The 19,840-nt window shown below is 48.4% G+C and overlaps 1 protein-coding gene across 3 annotated transcripts in view; it reads right to left on the bottom strand.

Moving 5' to 3' along the window:
- The window catches only part of LOC138748137 (guanine nucleotide-binding protein subunit alpha-12-like), an 80,056-nt gene that overhangs the window by 59,174 nt on the left and 1,042 nt on the right, over window positions 1-19,840 (bottom strand). For 2 of the 3 annotated variants that reach the window (XM_069907860.1, XM_069907858.1), the window contains exons 2-3: window positions 18,512-19,165; window positions 39-89 (exon numbers count right to left, since the gene is read on the bottom strand). In XM_069907860.1, coding sequence (XP_069763961.1) covers window positions 39-89; window positions 18,512-18,985 — 525 coding nt within the window. In that variant the 5' untranslated portion in view covers window positions 18,986-19,165. Of the gene's footprint in view, window positions 1-38; window positions 90-18,511; window positions 19,278-19,840 lie in introns of those variants that run through there. The other variant, XM_069907859.1, reaches the window with a different exon arrangement.

The raw sequence follows: 19,840 nt of genomic DNA, 5'->3' as shown, positions 1-19,840 counted from the left end.
ACACACCACTGCAAAATCCACAACATGATATCACTCACCAGCTGGTCAATCCGATCCAGGTTATCCAGGAAGTACTCAATTGATTCAGCCTGAGAGGAAAGAGAGAGAGAGAGAGAGATTGAACTGAACTTCCTCCATACCCTGAGGAGACTTGACATGTCACCTGCACCCCTCAACAACTACTACTGAATCCATCCTGTCAGGGGTGCATCACGGCATGGAATGGGAACTACTCCACCCAAGACTGCAAAAAAACTGTGCAGTGATTTTCAAACATTTTCTTTCCACCCACATACCCTTTAAATATTCCCTATGCCATAGATGCTCTGTGATTAGTAAGGGATTGCTTATGGTGGGATGTGGGTAGGAAGAAAAAGTTTGAAAACCACTGTTTTAATCGTCCTTTATTGACTCGTTATGTGCACGGTTTCAGAACTCCAAAGGAAATGGGTCAATGACAATGTTTCTCAAGCAAAATATTTCAGTAACGATTGAGTCTTGAGCAGGAATTCTCAACCTTCCCTTTTAAGTAATCCCTCTGCCATTGGTGCTCTGTGATTATTAAGGGATTGCTTAAAGTGGGATGTGGGTGGGAAGGGAAGGTTGAGAATCACTGCTCTGGACCAGTTGTTACTGAAATATTTTGCTTGAGAAACATTGTCATTGGCCCATTTCCTTTGGAGTTCAGAAACCGTGCACATAATGAGTCAATGAAGTACGATTAAAACAGTGGTTTTCAGCCCTTTTCTCTCCATTCACAAAGCACCTTAAGCAATCCATTATTAAATCACAGAGTACTGATGGCATAGGGATTACTTAAAGTGGGATGTTTATTGCCAAGTGGAAAGAGAAAGTTTGAAAACCACTGCTGTAGAGAGTGGTCAACGCAGTTCAGGTGCCCGCAGCATACGGAGCGGCTATAACGGCAGCGGACCCACTGAGATCAGGGAGCAGAGTCGCAGCTCTCCCGCGGGGTCCAACTGCCCAGCCTGACCCGTCAGCTCCGTGCAGGGCTTTAAACGGCCTGCAAACGGAACCAATGGTGGTTTTAATTAAAAATTCTGCGGCCGCAGGGTTTGCGCACAAGATGGCGGAGCCCACGATGGGCAGTAGCCACTGAGGGGGGGGGGGGGGGGTTGAAGACTCCGGGGAAGCAGAGGGCTGGCACTGGGCACCAGAAAAATGGGGAGACTGTCCCCTGTTTGAGAAGGAGAAGCAGAGGCGATGACCCATGGGACGGGGACCACGGCGGTGGACCCAGTGAGAAGCAAACAGGCGGCATGCTGTTGGTGACTCGCAGTAAGGAACCCATGCAGGGCAGCAGGCTGCTGGCGACTGTGGTCAAGGGATTCACACCAGACTGCGGACAGCTGGAGATTGGCTGGAGACTGGCTGAAGCGATACCAGGGATCAGGACTGGGGAGGGTGCCAAGGGAGCTGAATCTTTCTTGATCATGTTCTTCAGATCTGGACCTGAAATGAACTACTGTTTTGTGTATATTCCACAGTTCTTTGAGATGCAGAGTAAGGGCTCACTGATGAATAAATGTAGATTAGTTAAAATAAGGACATAGAACATTAAACACTGCAGCACAATTATAGGCCCTTTGGCCCTCGATGTTGAACCATAACCATAAAACCATATAACAGAACGGAAACAGGCCATGTCAGCCCTTCAAGTCCAAACCAACCCATATAGTCCTATCAAAAAAATACTAAACCCTCCCTACCTCATAATCCTCTATTTTTCTTTCATCCATGAGCCTGTCTAAGAGTCTCTTAAATGCTCCTAATGTTTCAGCCTCCACCACCATCCCTGGCAAGGCATTCCAGGAACCCACAACTCTCTGAGTAAAATTCTCTCTGATGTTTCCCCTATACTTTATTCCCTTCACTTTGTATAGAAGTCTTGGAATATTTGCTCCTCCTAACCTGAGAAAAATGCACTGGCTGTCCACCTTATCAGAATGTCTCAGAATCTTGTAGACCACTATTAGGACACCTCTCACCATTTTTCACTCCAAAGAGAAAAGTCCCAGCCTCATAAGACTGCAATATCCTGGTAAATCTCTTCTGCTCCATCTCCATAGCTTCCACATCCTTCCTGAAATGAGGTGACCAGAACTGAACACTATATTCTAAGTGGGGTCTCGCCTGAGATTTGTAGAGTTCCAACGTGATCTCTCGACTCTTGAGCTCAATCCCTGACCCATAGGCCTTCTTTAATTATTCTGTAACTTATTATCCTTTAATTATCCTTTAATTCTCCCATCAACCTATGCGGCAAACTTGAGAGATGTACGGATCTGAACCCCAAGGTCCTATTGTTCTTCCATGCTGTTAAGTGTCCGACCATTAACCGCTTTCAGGTTTGACCTTCCGAAATGCATCACCTCGCACTTAGCTCGTGAGAGTGGGGTGACGATAAGCCATAGACATCTTGGGCTGGAAGGATGGGATTGGCAGATGGTGGCCTTGGCTTCTCCAAACCCACCAACCTCTTTGATTGGCTGAAAAACTTGAAATAAGAAAAAAAAACCCTGGCAGGTGCTTGAAATCTGAAACAAAGACTGAAAACTTTGGAGAAACTCAATACGCCAAAAGCTCAGGGCCTGTGGAGGAGAGCAGGCAATATTTCAGGCCACAAGAAAGGGAAATGGAAAAAAAAACAAGCTTCCCTGAGGAAGCCAAAGAGATGGGGGGGGGGTAGGTGGAAGGAGAGCAATGAGTGGAGCCAATGAGAAGTAACTTGATTGATGATGTAATGTGGAGGTTAACAGGCAGTTAAGCTTCTTGGCCTGTGTAATGCATTGTTGATGTTGTGTCGTCCGGGAGTTGATGCCAAGAATGATCTACTGGGAGCCATTCAGTAGGGCAGAAAATACAAATGAAAGAAGAAAGCAACATGAACCATAAACGGTCAGTGCTGCAACAAACAGGGTTATTGAAAGAAGAGAGGAACCCCTGCCTCTCCAGTCCACCGCTAGAACCGAAGTCCCTTCTCCCGGGAGACACCTCAGAAAATCTCTGCATCCTCTTGACCCCAAGGCTCCAGCTCCACCTCAGCGGTCCGATGGCCAACATCTTGTGGTTAGTGGTGACCTGCTTTTTTTCAGTCACATGCAGGACGGCCTGAAGGAAAACCTGCATGTTGAGTTGTGGGTGAAGGCGGCGTTCATTTCAAGGGGAATAGAAAAAAGGAGCAGGGATGTGATGCTGAGGCTTCGTCGCTTGGAGGATCGTGAACAGTTTTGGGCTCTTCATTTGAGAAGGGACGTGCTGACATTGAAGAGGGTTCAGAGGAAGTTCACCAGGATGATTCAGGGAATGAAAGGGTTATCATATGAGAAACGTACTTGCCTGTACTCAGTCGAATTTGGGTAAAATGAGGGGGATCTCATTGAAATGTTTTGAATGTTGAATGGCATGGACAGAGTAGATGTAGAAAGGTTGCTTCCCATCACGGGAAAGTCTAGGACAAGAGGACACAACTTCAGGAGAGGCAGAGAAATTTCTTTAGCCAGGAGGGTGGTAAATCTGTGGAATTTGTCGCAAGAGACGGCTGTGGAGGCCAAGTCATTGGGTGTATTTAAGGAGGAGATTGATAGGTTCTTGAGTTGCCAGGGCAATACCAGGCAGTAGGGCTGAGCGGGAGACTCCTGATTAAATGGCAGGTCAGACTCAATGGGCTGAACATTTCTGTTCCTAGGTGATCTCATGACCCACCTTTCCAGACCAAAATAGATTCCAGACTATTCCCTGCGGGACAGCAAGCTGGGGCTTCAGCGTGAGCCACGTACTGGCTCTAGACTCATGAATGTGCACGAAATAGAGGGGTAGAAACCTCCTGCAGGCAGCAGAGATTTTGTGGGCTGAAGGGCCTGTTCCTATGCTGGACTGTTCAGGGTTCTCTTAAATATTGGGACAGCTTTTTCTTTCTTCTTTGGCTTCGCGGACGAAGATTTATGGAAGGGTATGTCCACGTCTGCTGCAGGCTCGTTGGTGACTGACAAGTCCGATGCGGGACAAGCAGGCACAGTTGCAGCGGTTGCAAGGGAAAATTGGTTGGTTGGGGTTGGGTGTTGGGTTTTTCCTCCTTTGTCTTTTGTCAGTGAGGTGGGCTCTGCGGTCTTCTTCAAAGGAGGTTGCTGCCTGCCGAACTATGAGGCGCCAAGATGCACGGTTGGAGGCGATATCAGCCCACTAATGGTGGTCAATGTGGCAGGCACCAAGAGATTTCTGTAGGCAGCCCTTGTACCTCTTCTTTGGTGCACCTCTGTCTCGGTGGCCAGTGGAGAGCTCGCCATAGAACACGATCTTGGGAAGGCGATGGTCCTCCATTCTGGAGACGTGACAGCCTTTTACCACTTTAAGAAATCAGTTCGCAACATCAACATGTCACAGTCGAGATTATCTGTCCAAAACTCTTTAACTAATCAACAAGGAGTATAATTAATGCTTTAATTAGAGTCAAGGTCAACTTAAATAGTTATGAAAGATGTCCACTTTTGTAGAGGTTTTGGTCCACACAGCTTATGTGACCTGACCAGAGAAGTAATCTGGGCCTCTGACCCTCATGTGAATGCACGTAACCAGCAATCCCATCTGAGCAATTGATGCTGATGTCAGTTCGAATCCCGCCTGTGTGTGTAACTGAAGATTGACTGAGATTTGAGAGGGAGCTGAGGACGAAAGGGCTGAAGGATTCCTGATTATATCGGGGGTTTGGACCCGGAGCTCGGGTTGCCGAAGGCTTGTGCGGCTGCGGAGGCCGCGGGAGCGCTGGGGGTGAATCCATAGACACTCGGTGTCTCTGAAGGGACTTGCTTCTCTTTCTCCTATTGTTAGAGGCATCGGGCAATGGTCACGACGACCCTTTGCCTTATGGCAGGCAAACGTTTTAAAACCCCTGGTATCCAGAATTCAAGCAACTGGTAGCCTCAAGAAATAGGCACAAAAAAAATCATGGAAAAGTTTTTAAAAAATACGGGAGTTTAAAATTGGCACATCTCACCGTCAGTTCACCAATCACACAACACGCAATCTCAAGGAACCGGGAAACACTTATGCGGCATCTACAAATCCCCATTGGTTGCGGATATCAGGGATTTTACTGTTTATCATGTATATTACATTTTAAATTTACTATTATGTGACAATAAAAGGAACCTTTGAATATTCTACAACAACAACCTCATCTGATGTCAGGACTGGCGACCACTAACATCCATCAAGGAACTAAGTCCACCATCTGTGTTTATCTCTGACTTCAAGCTCTCTACAATGGGATTGATGCTTAACTTATCTTTACGCTGGCCCAGCTGTGAATTAGGGGCAGCACTGTTGACACAACGCCTTTACAGCGCCAGCAATTGGGACCAGGGCTCAAATCCAGCACTGTCTGTCAGGAGTTTGTACCTTCTCCCTGTGTCTCCATGTGTTTTCCCGGGGGGGGGGGGGGAGCGGGTGCTCCGGTTTCCTCGCACCCTCCAAAAATATAAGTACCGGGTGTGTGGGTTAATGGGGTGTAAATTGGGTGGCACAGACTCATGGGCCGAAATGGCTTGTTACCGTGCTCTATGTCTAAAATGTTAATAAGGTATGGGTAGTTTCAGAGTGGAAGCCCTCGACATTACCCATGTCAACAATATTGCTTGGCCTTTTAAAGAATTTGCATAAACTTTTTGGAATATCTGCCGACAATCAAGAGGTTTCCAGAAAGTCCATCCGCAAGGATGTAAAGGCAAACTAAGGAGCTTGTACCTTTTGCTGTGAATGTGTCAATAACTGTCTGAGTTTGTGTGCTGACAGGGGAAGCAAGGCAGTAATTATCTAGGGGATGCAACATTCCTGTTTATCTCAACGAGACGGTTGCTGTCCTAATTCTGAAACCTTGCCAGGCTCTGCTAAGTAAACTCCATGGAGACAGCTCGATACTGCCAATTGGCAGTGACCTCCAGTCCTTCTTGCTGAATGCTTCATATATTTATTATGCCTCTGGAAAGTATGCGTGTCTTGCAATCAGAGACTTAATGTAATGTCTCACTTGCCCGGCGCATTCCAGGAAGCAAAGGTATGTACTGAGGGCTGCACAGAGCAATAGATCACTGCAGCATAGAAACAAAGCCTTTCAGCCCTTCTAATCTGTGACAAACTATTATTCTGCCTGGACCCGCTGACTTACACCCAGTCCATACCTTCCAAATTTTTCCCAAATGTCACAACTGAGGCCACTTTCCCCATTTCAGCTGACAGCGCATTCCGCACACCCACCACTCTCTGTGTGAAGAACTTCCTCCTCATGTTCCCCCAAAACTTTTCCCCTTTCATCCCCTGCTTTGTACCTCACCCAACATCAGTGGACAAAGCCGACCTACATTCACTCCCTCTATAGTATGAAGGAAATAGGTTCTACACCCATCATAATTTTGCACATCTCGATCAAATCTCCCCTCGTTCTTCTATGCTCCAAGGAAGGGATTCGTCAGCAGGGAAGGACCACTGTCTACAGTCCTTCCGGGTACTGATGGGCTGAGGCCAGAAGGGAAGCACTTTAAACAATAGAGAGCGAATCTCTCCAGGTGGTGGAAAGGGCACATTAGCGGTAATGGTTAATGCTCCTGGGTACAACAACTGAATGTGCAAAAGACTATCACACCCCAAAGGTGAAAAGACTGTGCACTCTATATATTTTTTTTAATTGTGTCTTTAGAAAAAAAAAGATGTCCTCTGGTGTTTTCTACAAACACCAGAAGACACCTGTATAAAGTGAGTGAGCGGAGGCAAGTTTATGGGAGACGTCAGGGGTAAGCTCTTTACACGGACGTGGAACAGGGGGTGGTGGTATTGGCTGGTACAATTGGGACATTTAAAAGACTTTTAGACAGGAACCTGGACAAAATAAAAATAGAGGAAGGGAAAGTTTAGCTTGTTTAGTGGATTAATATAAGTCAGCACAATATCGTGAGCCAAAGGTCAAGAACTGTGTTAGATACAGTGGTTCTCAACCTTTTTCTTTCCCACTCACATCTCACTTTAAGTAATCCTTCGACCATCGGTGCTCTGTAAGGGATTGCTTAAGGTGGGATGTGAGTGGGAAGGGAAGGTTGGTTGGGAATCACTGCTCAAGACCCAATTGTTACTGAAATATTTTGCTTGAGAAAAATTGTCATTGGCCCATTTCTTTTGGAGTTCGGAAACCGTGCACATAACGAGTCAATGAGGGTTGATTTTCAAATTTTTGAGCAACGGTTTTCAAACTTTTTCTTTCTACCTAAGGCAATCCCGTACTAATCACAGACCACTGACGGCACGGGGATTACTTAAAGTGGGATGTGAGTGGAAAGAAAAATACTGAGAACCACTGAGCTAAAATGCTGGTGTAGCGGTTAGCACTATGCCTTCACTGCCAGCGATCGAGACTGAACCTAGGTTCAAATCCTGCACTGTCAAGATTTTGTACGTTCTTCTCGTGTCTGCGTGGGTTTGCTCCAGGGGCTTTGGTTTCCTCCCACTATTCAAAATGTACTGGGGGGGTGGTTTAAGGTTAATGGGACGTAAAAAGGCAGCACGGACTCATGGGCCAAAGTGGCCTGTTGCCCTGTTGTGTGTTTTGTTTTTGGAACATTTTAAGAATTTTTTAAAAAGCACATCCATATAATCAATAAAATTCAGTACAAATGAGGTAAATATAGAAAAGAAACCTCGTCCCTCCCTCTCTCCCCACCAACCCTGCCCTCTAAAGTATCAAGGAAAGGAAAAAAAAAAGAGAAAGAAATAAGAAGGACGCCAAAAAGAAAATATAACTCTCAATACAAACAATAATGGAGCTGAGGGTGACCCCAATGGGACAGGGTTTCACACCTTCAAACCAACGGACTGGAAATACAGGCTCCATATTTTCAAGAAAAAATGCTATTTATTACGTAAATTATGTTATTTTCTCAAGTGGAATACAAGGACGCAATTCTACATGCCACCTCTTCATCCCGAAATCCAGATCCAATTTCCAAGTCACCATGCTATATGTCTATATTAAAATTAAATTTTAAAATGTTCTCTGGTCCATGTTCTATGATACTGGGGTCAGATAGAAGGGTAAAGGGAGCCTAATGTCAGACCCCCGCCCACTTTCTCAGCTGATTGCTCATCTTTAGCAGTGGTTAATACCTGTGCTGTAACCATACACGATCTCCTCTGTGCTACTTATAGAACAGAAACAGGCCCTTCGGCCCACAGTGTCAGCACAGGACATGATGCCCAAATTAAACGAAACCTCGGCTGCTTGCCCGTGACTGCAGAAAGTTGTAAACTCGGCCAATGCCATCGCGGGCCTCAGTCCCCACTCCAGGGCATCTACAAGAGCGGTGTCTTAAGACACCAGCCCCTATCCTCAAGTACCCTCACCACCCAGACCATGCCCTCTTCGCTCTTCCACCACTGAGAAGAAGGTACAGGAGCCTGAAGACAAACACCCAGAGACACAAGGACAGCTTCTTCCCCTCTGTCATTAGATTTAGAACCATAGAACATTACAGCAATGAAAGCAGTGTCCCTTCCAGTCTGTGCCAGACTATTATTCTGCCTAGTTCAACTGACCCAGTCCATAGCCCTCCATACTTCTCCCTTCCATGTACCTACCCAATTCTTCTTAAAATGGAGCCCACATTCACCACTTCAGCTGGCAGCTTGTTCCATACTCCAGCTACTCTGTGTTAAGAAGTTCCACCCTAAACTTTTTCCCTTCCATCCTTCCATGTCCTCTGATTTGTACCTCATCTAACCTCAGTGGAAAAAGCCTACTCGCATTTACTCTTTCTATACCCCTCACAATTTTGTACACCAATAACAAATCTTCCCTCATTTTTCTAATAAAGTCCTAACCTGTTTAACCTTTCCCTGCAACTTGGTTCCTGAGTCCGGGCAACATCCTAGTAAATCTCTGGATTCTTTCAATCTTAGTTAGTGACCAAAACTGCACAAATAACATCCCACCTCCTATACTCAATATTTTGATTTATGAAGGCCAAAACCTCTCTTTACAACCCTATCCACCTGTGATGCCACTTTTAGGGAATTATGTATCTGTATTCCCAGATCCTTGTGTTCTACCGCACTCCTCAGTGCCCGACCCAATACCGTCTATCTTGGTTTGTCCTTCCAAAATTCAACACATCACACTTGTCTGTATTAAATTCCATCTGCCATTTTTCAGCCTATTTTTCCAGTTGGTCCAGATCCCTCTGCAAGCTTTAAACGTTTTCCTCATTATCCAAAACACCTCCAGTCTTAGTGTCATCTGCAAACTTGCTGATCCAATTTACCACATTATCATCCGGATCATTGATATAGATGGCAAACAACAATGGGCCCGCCCCCGATCCCTGAGACACAACACAAGTCACAGGCCCAAATGGACAATAAACCACAGATCCCCATCTCACTTTCTCTTCTTTTACACTAATTTATTTATTGTTTAAATGTAATTTATAGCAATATTTGCACTGTAATGTTGCCAACGAATTTTGTGACAGGTTCAGAACAATAAATTCCAATTCTGATGATACAGATCCCTCTCTCCCCTCTCTCCCCTGCACGTTCTCGTATTTATCCCCGCATTTGTAGCTGCCTCCACCACCTTCCCTGGCAGATCGTTCCAGGTGCCTCCCCCACTCTCTGTGTAAAATACTTGCCCTTCATCGACCTCTAAAATTCTCCCCAACCTCACTTTAAAATTCAAGTTTATCATTATGTTGATTGTATACAGGCAACCTGACAAGACAGCATCTCTCCAGACCACGGTGCACCCTCAAGAACACACAATGCACAGTGCAAATCACATAAATAATCAAAATAAATATATAAATATTTGTGATGAATCATGTTCATCAATCCCACAGTCTGCGGGAAGAACCCTGGCAGTCCTGATTTTGAGGCTCCAGTACCTTCTTTATCAAGACTATGCCTGGATTGGAAAATGAGGCGAGGTTAGCAGACCTGGGACTTTTCTCTCTGGAGCGAAGAAGGATGAGAGGTGACAATAGAGGTCTACAAGATTCTGAGAGGCGTACTTAAGGTGGACGGCCAGCGCCCTTTCCCCAGGTCAGGAATAGCAAACGTTTATATAAAGTGAAGGGTGGAATGTTTAGGGGAGACATTGGGGTCATTTCTTTTACACAGAGTTGTGGGTGCCTGGAACACCATGCCAGGGATGGTGGTGGAAGCTGAAACATTAGGGGCATTTAAGAAACTCTTAGACAAACACACGGATGAAAGAAAAATAGAGGGTTACGGGGTAGGAACGGTTTCATTTTTTTTTGGTAGGAATATAAGGGTCAGCACAAATTCATGGGCCAAAGGGTCTGTGCAGTGCTGTAGTGCTTTATATTTTTATGTTCTTCCTAATGGGACAAAGATACTGTGTGCTGGATGGTAAGAGTCTTCCTTGAGCCTTATTTAGACGATGATCCCAGTAAATGCATGTCCTCTAGTATTTGACCTGGGGATAGGATTCTGACTGCCTGCCCCACCAGTGCTTTATAAACCTCCAGCAGGTCTCTCCTCAGCCTCCAACCCTCCAGAGAACAAAGTCAAGCCTCTCCCCATAGCTCATACCCTCTAATCCAGGCAACATCCTGGTGAACCTCTTCTGTCCCCTTTCCAAAGCATTTGTGGAGTCACCCCATGCTGTAGTAAAAAAAGCAGCAGAACCAATTAAGCCTACAACAGTTTCTTCGTTTAACCTGGATTACGCTAGCGGGAGTAGGGGTGATAAAAGAAAGAGTTCAGTGACTCGTTCTCTAAACTGAGCCTCACTCAAAGCATCGGAGTGTTCATCGTAGTTTTGTACACCTTCGGGCAGGTGTCTGCATGAGACCCTTACAGGTTTCACACATCTGGCAGTTTTGTGTTTACTGTGGTGTCTTCTAACGTCTGGGAAATGTCAGCGTGTCCTTTACCTGGCATTCTTGTAATATTAGGTACTACCTCACTACACCACAGGGAAGAGCATGTTTAGAAGGGAATTATATTCCCACCATTTTACAGGTGGCTACTGTATTTTCTCACCTAATTCATTAATCCTTTATTAAGCATTTTTGTTCTTTCACACCTCCACATCCTTCCTGTAATTGGATGGCCAGAATAGAACACAGTGTTCCAAGTGCGGCCTAAACAAAGCATCTTTCTTTTTAATTTAGAGATACAGCACGGTAACAGGCCCTTCCAGCCCACAAACCTGCATACTGCCCAATTACAGCCACGTGACCAATCAACCCACTAATCTTCTGTGTCTGGAATGTGGGAGGAAACCAGAGCACCTGGAGGGAACTGACGCAGGTCACAAGGAGAACATGCACAGAGCATTGGCCCTGCACTAACCACTACCCGTTTACAGTAAAACCACAACACTGAAGAAGTTCAGCGGGTCAAACAGTGCACATTATATTCCAAAGATAAAGGGCTTGAGCCCTTCATCAAGGTATGAGCAAAATGTAGGCAGGAGCCCAAACAAAATGGAAGGGTGGGAGGGGCAGGGGGGAGGAACACGGTCCCATAGGAAGGAGGTAAAAGGTGGATAAGGGAGCAAACAGGGAGAGGGGAGTGGGTCTGTGAATGGAGAGGGAAGGGGGTGAAGAGCTGGAGGGAAGAAGACAGATGAACAGAGAAGAGAGGGGAAGAACAGGGAGTGGGCTAGCAGAAAATGAAGAAGTCGACTGGAGAATGAAGTGTTGCTCCTCCAATTTACAGGTGGTCTTGGCTTGATAGTACATGAGGCCATGAACAGACATATCAGCGCAGGAGTGGGGCGCCAAACTGAAATGGTCGGCCACTGGGAAATTCCTGTCACTGATGCAGACAGAGCAAAGATGCTCAGCGAGGCCCAGTCTGCGCCCAGTCTCTCCGAAGTAGAGAGGGCCACAACAGGAGCACTGGACACAGTAGATGACTCCCGTAGGTACACAAGTGAAGTATTTGCTTCACTTTAAAGAACTGTTTGAGGGGGGGGGGGGGGCCAGAATGGAAGTGAGGGAAAAGGTTTGGCTCTTCCTACGGCCATGGGGAGATTCACTGGGAAGGAATGAGCACACGAGGGAGTCACGGAGGGAGCGGTCCCTGTAGAAGGCGGAGGGGGGAAGGAAAGGGAATATGTATCTCACGGTGGGATCACGTAGTAGGTGGCAGAAATGGCAAAGGAGGGTGTTGGATGCAAAGGCTGGTGGGGTGGTCAGTGAGGATGAGGGGAATCGTGTCCTTGTTGGATGCAGGGGCAGAGAGAGCCCCAAAAAGAGCAGAGCCAAGTCGTATACTGCTATTGAAATGTATTATTAGGCAAGAACAAAGCCTTTTCCCAGGTTACGGTACTGATCTCCTTATTTCTCTGTACCCCCTCAATGCATTCTCTCTCACACTGCAGAGAAAACTATCTCTGGAGAACGCAGGGTCATCTTGCTCTCTCCATTCATGAATGCACCTCCGTAACACCTATTCAAACTGCAGGAGAAACTGAATGAACCACACACATCCCCCAGTTTGATTGTGCAGGCTTCCTGGTCTTTAAAAAGCAGAATCTGCGCAAAAAAATAGCGGTGATCTTGGCAACCACACGGCTCTGGCTTCTGGCAGAGAACACGTGAAGTTGCCAAGGCCGGTGCCAAAATGGGCCTCACCTCTTCGTCAAGGCATCTCAAGGGCAGCAGGAGGTTCCAGGGTTAGGAGGGGTGCTTTCCCATTGGGGGAGGGTTGGCGCTGGCGAGGGGAGTGGGGAGATAGAGAAAGGCCAACGGAGAGGACAGGAAACATGCTGGGGAAACTCAGTATCTACAGGAAGACAAGGGTAATTAATGTTTGAGCAAGGTAGGAGCAAAACCAGGCAGGCACCCAAACAAAAACTGGGAGGCAAGAAGAGAGGGAGGAGCACAGGCCCACAGGTATGTGGATATGCATGGGAGGGTTGAAGAGAAAAAAGATAAGCTGATGGGGGAGGGGGGGATGGGGGAAGGGGTAGCTCTCTGATAGGAAAAGGAAGCTGGAGACAGAGGGATGGTTGGCGTAGTGGCTAGTATAACATCTTTACAGCAACCGGGACTGGGATTCGAATCCCATGCTGTCTGTAAGGAGTTGGCATGATCTCCCCGGGTCTGCATGGGTTTTCCTCAAGGGCTCCAGTTTCTTCCACCATTTGAAACGTATTGGGGATTGTAAGTTGATTGAGTGTCAACTGGGCGGTCTTTTATTTAAAAAGAGGGAAAGAGAGAGCCCTGGGGGAGGGGGTTAACAGGAACTGGGGAAGTCAATGTTAATGCTGTCTGGATGGAGAGTTCACAGAACGGTCTATTAGGTGGAGTTCCTCCAATATGCGAATAGCTTCGATTTGGCAGTGCATGAGGCCATGGACATATTCGGAGAGGGAATGAGATGTGGAATTGAAATACTTGGTCACTGGGAGGTTCCCACCGTGACTCATGATTGTAGACCGACAGAAAATCAAAGGGACATGGGGTAAGGTCACAGAGCAGCCACTCTGTCCCTGAGTCACAAGTTCGACGTCCAACATGATTCCACCCTTAGACCACCACTGGCAGAGGGACTGTTCATGGACCCTCACTATAAGTTGTGGACAAGGAATGTGGCTATAAAATAAGGGACGTCATATAAAGCCTGTTCTATCAAATCAAGACCACCCATAAATTAGAGGAGCAACTAATTTTCTGTCTGGGCTCTCTCCAACCAGATGGCCCTAACATCAACTTCTCCGGTTTCTGCTAACCCACACCCTGTTTTCACTCCCTTCCCCATCCCTTTGTCTTCTTTCTTCCAGCTCTCCACCCCCTTCCCTCTCTCTTCTTTCTTTGGCTTGGCTTCGCGGACGAAGATTTATGGAGGGGGTAAAAAGTCCACGTCAGCTGCAGGCTCGTTTGTGGCTGACCAGTCCGATGCGGGACAGGCAGACACGATTGCAGCGGTTGCAAGGGAAAATTGGTTGGTTGGGGTTGGGTTTTTCCTCCTTTGCCTTTTGTCAGTGAGGTGGGCTTTGCGGTCTTCTTCAAAGGAGGCTGCTGCCCGCCAAACTGTGAGGCGCCAAGATGCACGGTTTGAGGCGTTATCAGCCCACTGGCGGTGGTCAATGTGGCAGGCACCAAGAGATTTCTTTAGGCAGTCCTTGTACCTTTTCTTTGGTGCACCTCTGTCACGGTGGCCAGTGGAGAGCTCGCCATATAATACGATCTTGGGAAGGCGATGGTCCTCCATTCTGGAGACGTGACCCATCCAGCGCAGCTGGATCTTCAGCAGCGTGGACTCGATGCTGTCGACCTCTGCCATCTCGAGTACCTCGACGTTAGGGGTGTGAGCGCTCCAATGGATGTTGAGGATGGAGCGGAGACAACGCTGGTGGAAGCGTTCTAGGAGCCGTAGGTGGTGCCGGTAGAGGACCCATGATTCGGAGCCGAACAGGAGTGTGGGTATGACAACGGCTCTGTATACGCTTATCTTTGTGAGGTTTTTCAGTTGGTTGTTTTTCCAGACTCTTTTGTGTAGTCTTCCAAAGGCGCTATTTGCCTTGGCGAGTCTGTTGTCTATCTCATTGTCGATCCTTGCATCTGATGAAATGGTGCAGCCGAGATAGGTAAACTGGTTGACCGTTTTGAGTTTTGTGTGCCCGATGGAGATGTGGGGGGGCTGGTAGTCATGGTGGGGAGCTGGCTGATGGAGGACCTCAGTTTTCTTCAGGCTGACTTCCAGGCCAAACATTTTGGCAGTTTCCGCAAAGCAGGACGTCAAGCGCTGAAGAGCTGGCTCTGAATGGGCAACTAAAGCGGCATCATCTGCAAAGAGTAGTTCACGGACAAGTTTCTCTTGTGTCTTGGTGTGAGCTTGCAGGCGCCTCAGATTGAAGAGACTGCCATCCGTGCGGTACCGGATGTAAACAGCGTCTACATTGTTGGGGTCTTTCATGGCTTGGTTCAGCATCATGCTGAAGAAGATTGAAAAGAGGGTTGGTGCGAGAACACAGCCTTGCTTCACGCCATTGTTAATGGAGAAGGGTTCAGAGAGCTCATTGCTGTATCTGACCCGACCTTGTTGGTTTTCGTGCAGTTGGATAATCATGTTGAGGAACTTTGGGGGACATCCGATGCGCTCTAGTATTTGCCAAAGCCCTTTCCTGCTCACGGTGTCGAAGGCTTTGGTGAGGTCAACAAAGGTGATGTAGAGTCCTTTGTTTTGTTCTCTGCACTTTTCTTGGAGCTGTCTGAGGGCAAAGACCATGTCAGTGGTTCCTCTGTTTGCGCGAAAGCCGCACTGTGATTTTGGGAGAATATTCTCGGCGACACTAGGTATTATTCTATTTAGTAGAATCCTAGCGAAGATTTTGCCTGCAATGGAGAGCAACGTGATTCCCCTGTAGTTTGAGCAGTCTTCCCTCTCTATTCACAGAGCAATCCCCCCTCTCCCTTGTTTGCTGCTGTGCCCTCCCTCTTTTACCTGCCTATTACCTCCTGCCCCTGCCCCTCCTACTTCCACCATTTTGTTTGGGTGCCTGTCTACATTTTTCTCCTACCTTGATAAAAGGCTCAAGCCTGAAACATTGGTTATGTATCTTTATCTTTGCTTTATAAAGTGCACTGCTTGACCTGCTGAGTTTCTCTAGCATTGAGTTTACATTTTAACTAAAACTGAGGTGGGTAGGAGCCTTCTTCTCTCAGACGATGGTGAATCAGTAGAGTTCTGTGACCCCGAGGGTGGTGCAGGACAGATCTTTAAATGGATTTAAGGTGAAGACGGATCAGTCAAGGGTTATGATGAGAAGACAGCCAGCAGAGATCAGTCCTGATGGTGTTGAGTGGTGGGGCAGACTTAAAGGGCCACGTGACCTCCTCCTGCTCCGAGAGCTCTTTTGAGATGATTTCCAAGCTCCGTCCACTGAAGACTCTTGAAAACTTCTACAGGTGCAACATGCAATTGCTGTCCCCTCCCTCTCTTCTCCACCTATCACCTCCTGCCTTTGTGACCACACCTCTCCCCCCCTCCCCTACTCTATTGTTTGGACGCCTACTGGCATTTTTCCATACCCTGATGAGGGGCTCAAGCCCAAAATGTCAGCTATGCATTTTTACCTTTGCTATATAAAGGACGCTGTTTGACCTGCTGAGTTTCTCCAGCGTTGTGTGTTTATAATTCTGACAGGTTGCATCACTGTTTGGTACAGAGGTGCCTACACTCAGGACAGGAAAAAACTCCAGAGGGTTGTTAACTCGGACTGTGATATCACAGGCACCAGACTTCACTCCATCCTCTTAAGAGGCAGTGACGTAAGAATAAAGCCTCTATCCTCAAGAACCCCCGCCACCCAAGCCATGCCCTCTTCACTCTGCTACCATTGGGGGAAAAAGGTACAGGAGCCTGAAGACAAGCACAAGGAGAGCTTCTTCCCCTCTGCCATCAGATATTCACAGACATTGTCTCACTTTGTCTTTGGGGGTGTATATTTGAGAAAGAACTGCTTCTCCCAGGGAATAGTAAATCTGTGGAAGTCTCTGCCAAATGAAGAAATGGCAGCTGCTTTGTTAAATGTATTTCAGACACACAAATAGATTTTTGAATGATATGGGAATTAAGGGAGCAGATGGATGTGGAGCTGAGTCTGTGGTGCGCTATCGAACAGAAGCAAACATACAAAACATAAAAGTCTGTTCTACAGGCTTTATTTGACATAAACTTCCACCGAGAGGCTGTGAGGGATGCTGTTGCAAGCCCTGAGACTGTATTCAAAGGGCTGGCTCAGGCTTATATCCCAGCGGGTGACTGACAGCCGACCGGGTGGGGCTTGGTCCATTCAGATCGGCTGATTGACACCTGACCAGGTGTTGTCTTGTTCCCGTGCTCTTCTGCAGGTACAGAGGTCGCCCCCTGCAGTAGGCCGGTGATGTACCAACACAGAGTCCATGGCCAAATCAACCGTCATCTTGTTTAATGGCCGAGCAGGAGGTGGCCTATTTCTGATGTCCTTAAAGGGGAGGTCAGGGTGGCATTAAAAACATGAGGCTGGTGAAACTCAACAGGTCAAACAATGCACTCTATACAGCAAAGATAAAGCTACATAACCAATGTTTCGGACCTGCGCCCCTCATCAAGGCATGAGCAAAATGTAGGCAGCCGTCCGGACAAAATAGTGGAGGGGAAGGGCAGGGGGAGGAGTACAGGCAGGTGGGTAAAGGAGGGAGGGCACAGTAGCAAATGGGAGGGGGGGAAGGAAAGCTCTGTGACTGGAGAGGGAAAGTGGTGGAGAGCTGGAGGAAAGAAGACAGAGGGATGGGGAAGAGAGAGGGAGAACTGGGAGTAGACTAGCAGAAACCAGAGAAAACAATATTAATCCAGTTGGAGTGAACCCAGACAGAAAATTAGGGGTTGCTCCTCTAATTTATGGATGATCTTGGTTTGATACAGACAGATATAGGAGTATGGGAATGAGGTGTAAAATTGAAATGGTTGGTCACCAGGAGATTCCTGTCACTGACGTGGACAGAGCGAAGGTGCTCAGCGTAGCAATCTCCCAGTCTGTGCCCAGTCTCTCCGATGTAGAGGAAACCACAAAGGGCATACTGTGTATCATTCCCGCAGATACACGTGTCGCTATAAGCGGAAAGACGTTTAAGGCCCTGAAGGGTGGTGAGGGAGAAGGTGTGGATCCAAGGGAAGGTGCCAAGGGAGCGAGTGACGGGAAGGGGAGGAGGGAGTTGCGGAGGGGGGTGGTCCCTGCAGAAGGCAGAGAGGGGAAGATGTGCCTGATGGTGGGATCATATTGAAGGTGGAAGAAATGGCCTGTGGGCAGGTCCCTTGAAGGAAGCGCCCCTCACCCTACATTTGAGGACTTACCAGGAGTGACGGATTAACCATTAGGCTGAGTAGGGTTAAGCCTAGGCTCCCAGCAGGAGAGAGGACGTCGGGCTCCCAGCAGAAGAGGGGACCCCGGGCTTCTACCCCAAAAGTTCATTCAACCCCCTGGCTCTGTCTGCACCAGTGATGGGAATCTCCCAGTGGCCAACCGTTTCAATTCCGCGCCTCGTTCCTATACTCCCACCTCTGCCCGCAGCCTCTGTACTGTCAAACCAAGATCATCCACTAGTTTGAGGAACAACCCCTAATTTTCTGTCTGGGCTAGCTCCAACTGGATGGCATTAACGTTGACTTCTCCGGTTTCTGCTAGCCTACTCCCAGTTCTCCCTCTCTCTTCCCCTTTTGGACCCCACCCCCCCGCATTTTCCAACCCCCCAGGGGTCGATATGGACCACTTTCTAGACCCCTAATATGTCATTGAACGTAACGTCACTTTATTCTATTCAAGGAAGGGTGGGGCAGGGGGCAAGGTCAGGGGCAGGGAGGCAAGGTCAGGGGCAGGGAGGCAAGGTCAGGGGCAAGGGGGCAAAGTCAGGGGCAGGGGGGCAAGGGCAGGGGCAGCCTTACTAAAGCTCAGCCCAGGGGCCCGGGTGGTAGTTAATGGGTCCCGACTTACCAGTTGGAACTCCGATCTCCTGCTGTAGGCTTCTTTGATGCTCTGGTCGTCCCAGAGAGCGCGGATGGCCGGGACAACTCTTTGGAAATGCCCCTCCCCTCCAACACTGGCCCTTAGGAAGAGCCCGTGTTTCTCGTTCTCCGGGTTCTCCCAAGACAGTCTCAGCTTCTCCCGGGCATCCAGCAGGACCCGCATCCCGCTCACGACATTCCCATGGATGGTGTCCCTGAACTCCTCCAGCGTGCTCCTGTCGAAATCCTCCCCGTGGATGATCCTCATTTGCTTCAGGAAGGTGCTCTTCCCACTCTCGCCCGCTCCCAGCAGGAGGATTTTCACCATCCTCCGCAGGTAAGGTCTCTCCCTGGCCAACATCTGGTCGATCCCTTTGCTCCGTCTTCGCAGCTCCACCTCTTCCCCGGAGGCGAAGCAGTTCGGGAGGCAGCGCTGTTCCCAGCTCCTCTCCGGCCCGGCCATCGCGCCCAGAAGGTCGAAGAAAACTTTTTCTCCCCCCTCCCCGCCCCCGAAAAGTTTTGTTGCAACTTGTTCTTGGCACGGGCTGGAAACCTACGATCGCGCGGCAAATTCTTCAGCCGCCGCCACTTTCTCGGAAGCTTTCGGACTCATTTCTGACGTCTTTCCCTGGACGACCCGTCTCTACAGGAATGAAAGGGAAAAGGAGCGAGAACCGGAGTTAAAATAGCTGTCGTCTCTCCCTCCCTGTCTCACACCCCTTCTCCCTCCCTCTTTCCTCTCTCCATCCCTATCTCACTGCCCTCTCTCCTCTTTCTCTCTCCCCCGCCCCTTCCTCCCTCTCTCTTCCTCTCCCCTCCCTCTCTCCCCTTCCCTCCCTCCATCTCTCTCCCTCTTCCTCAGCCTCTCCCCTCCCTGTCTTCTTCTCCCCCTCCCTCTCTCGCCCCCGTTTTCCCCTTCCTCCCTCAACCTTCCTCTCACCCCCTTGCTCCCCTCCCTCTCACCCCCTTTTCTCCACCTTCCCTCCCTCCCTTTCTCCTCACCTCTCTTTCTCCCCACCCCCTTCTTTCCCCTCCCTCTCTCTCCCTCGTCCCCTTCTTTCATTCTTCCATCCCTCCCTCTCTCTCAACCTTTCTTTCCCCTCCCTCTCACTTTCTTTCACCCTCCCTTCCCTCACTCTCCTCCTCCCTGTCTTCCTCGCCCCCGTTTCCTGCTTCCTCCCCTCTCCCGCTCTCTCTATTTCTTCCCCTTCCCTCCTCTGCCCCATTTCTTCCCCTTCCCTCCTCTCCTCCATTTCTTCCCCTCTCCCCATTTCTTCCCCCTCTCCCTCCATTTCTTCCCCTTCCCTCCCCTCTCCCT

Source organism: Narcine bancroftii, chromosome 13 (assembly GCF_036971445.1).
Source record: "Narcine bancroftii isolate sNarBan1 chromosome 13, sNarBan1.hap1, whole genome shotgun sequence".
In the NCBI taxonomy this organism is placed as follows: Eukaryota; Metazoa; Chordata; class Chondrichthyes; order Torpediniformes; family Narcinidae; genus Narcine; species Narcine bancroftii.
The sequence above is the reverse complement of the archived record's forward strand: the minus strand, read 5'-3'. Positions and strand labels throughout refer to the sequence as shown.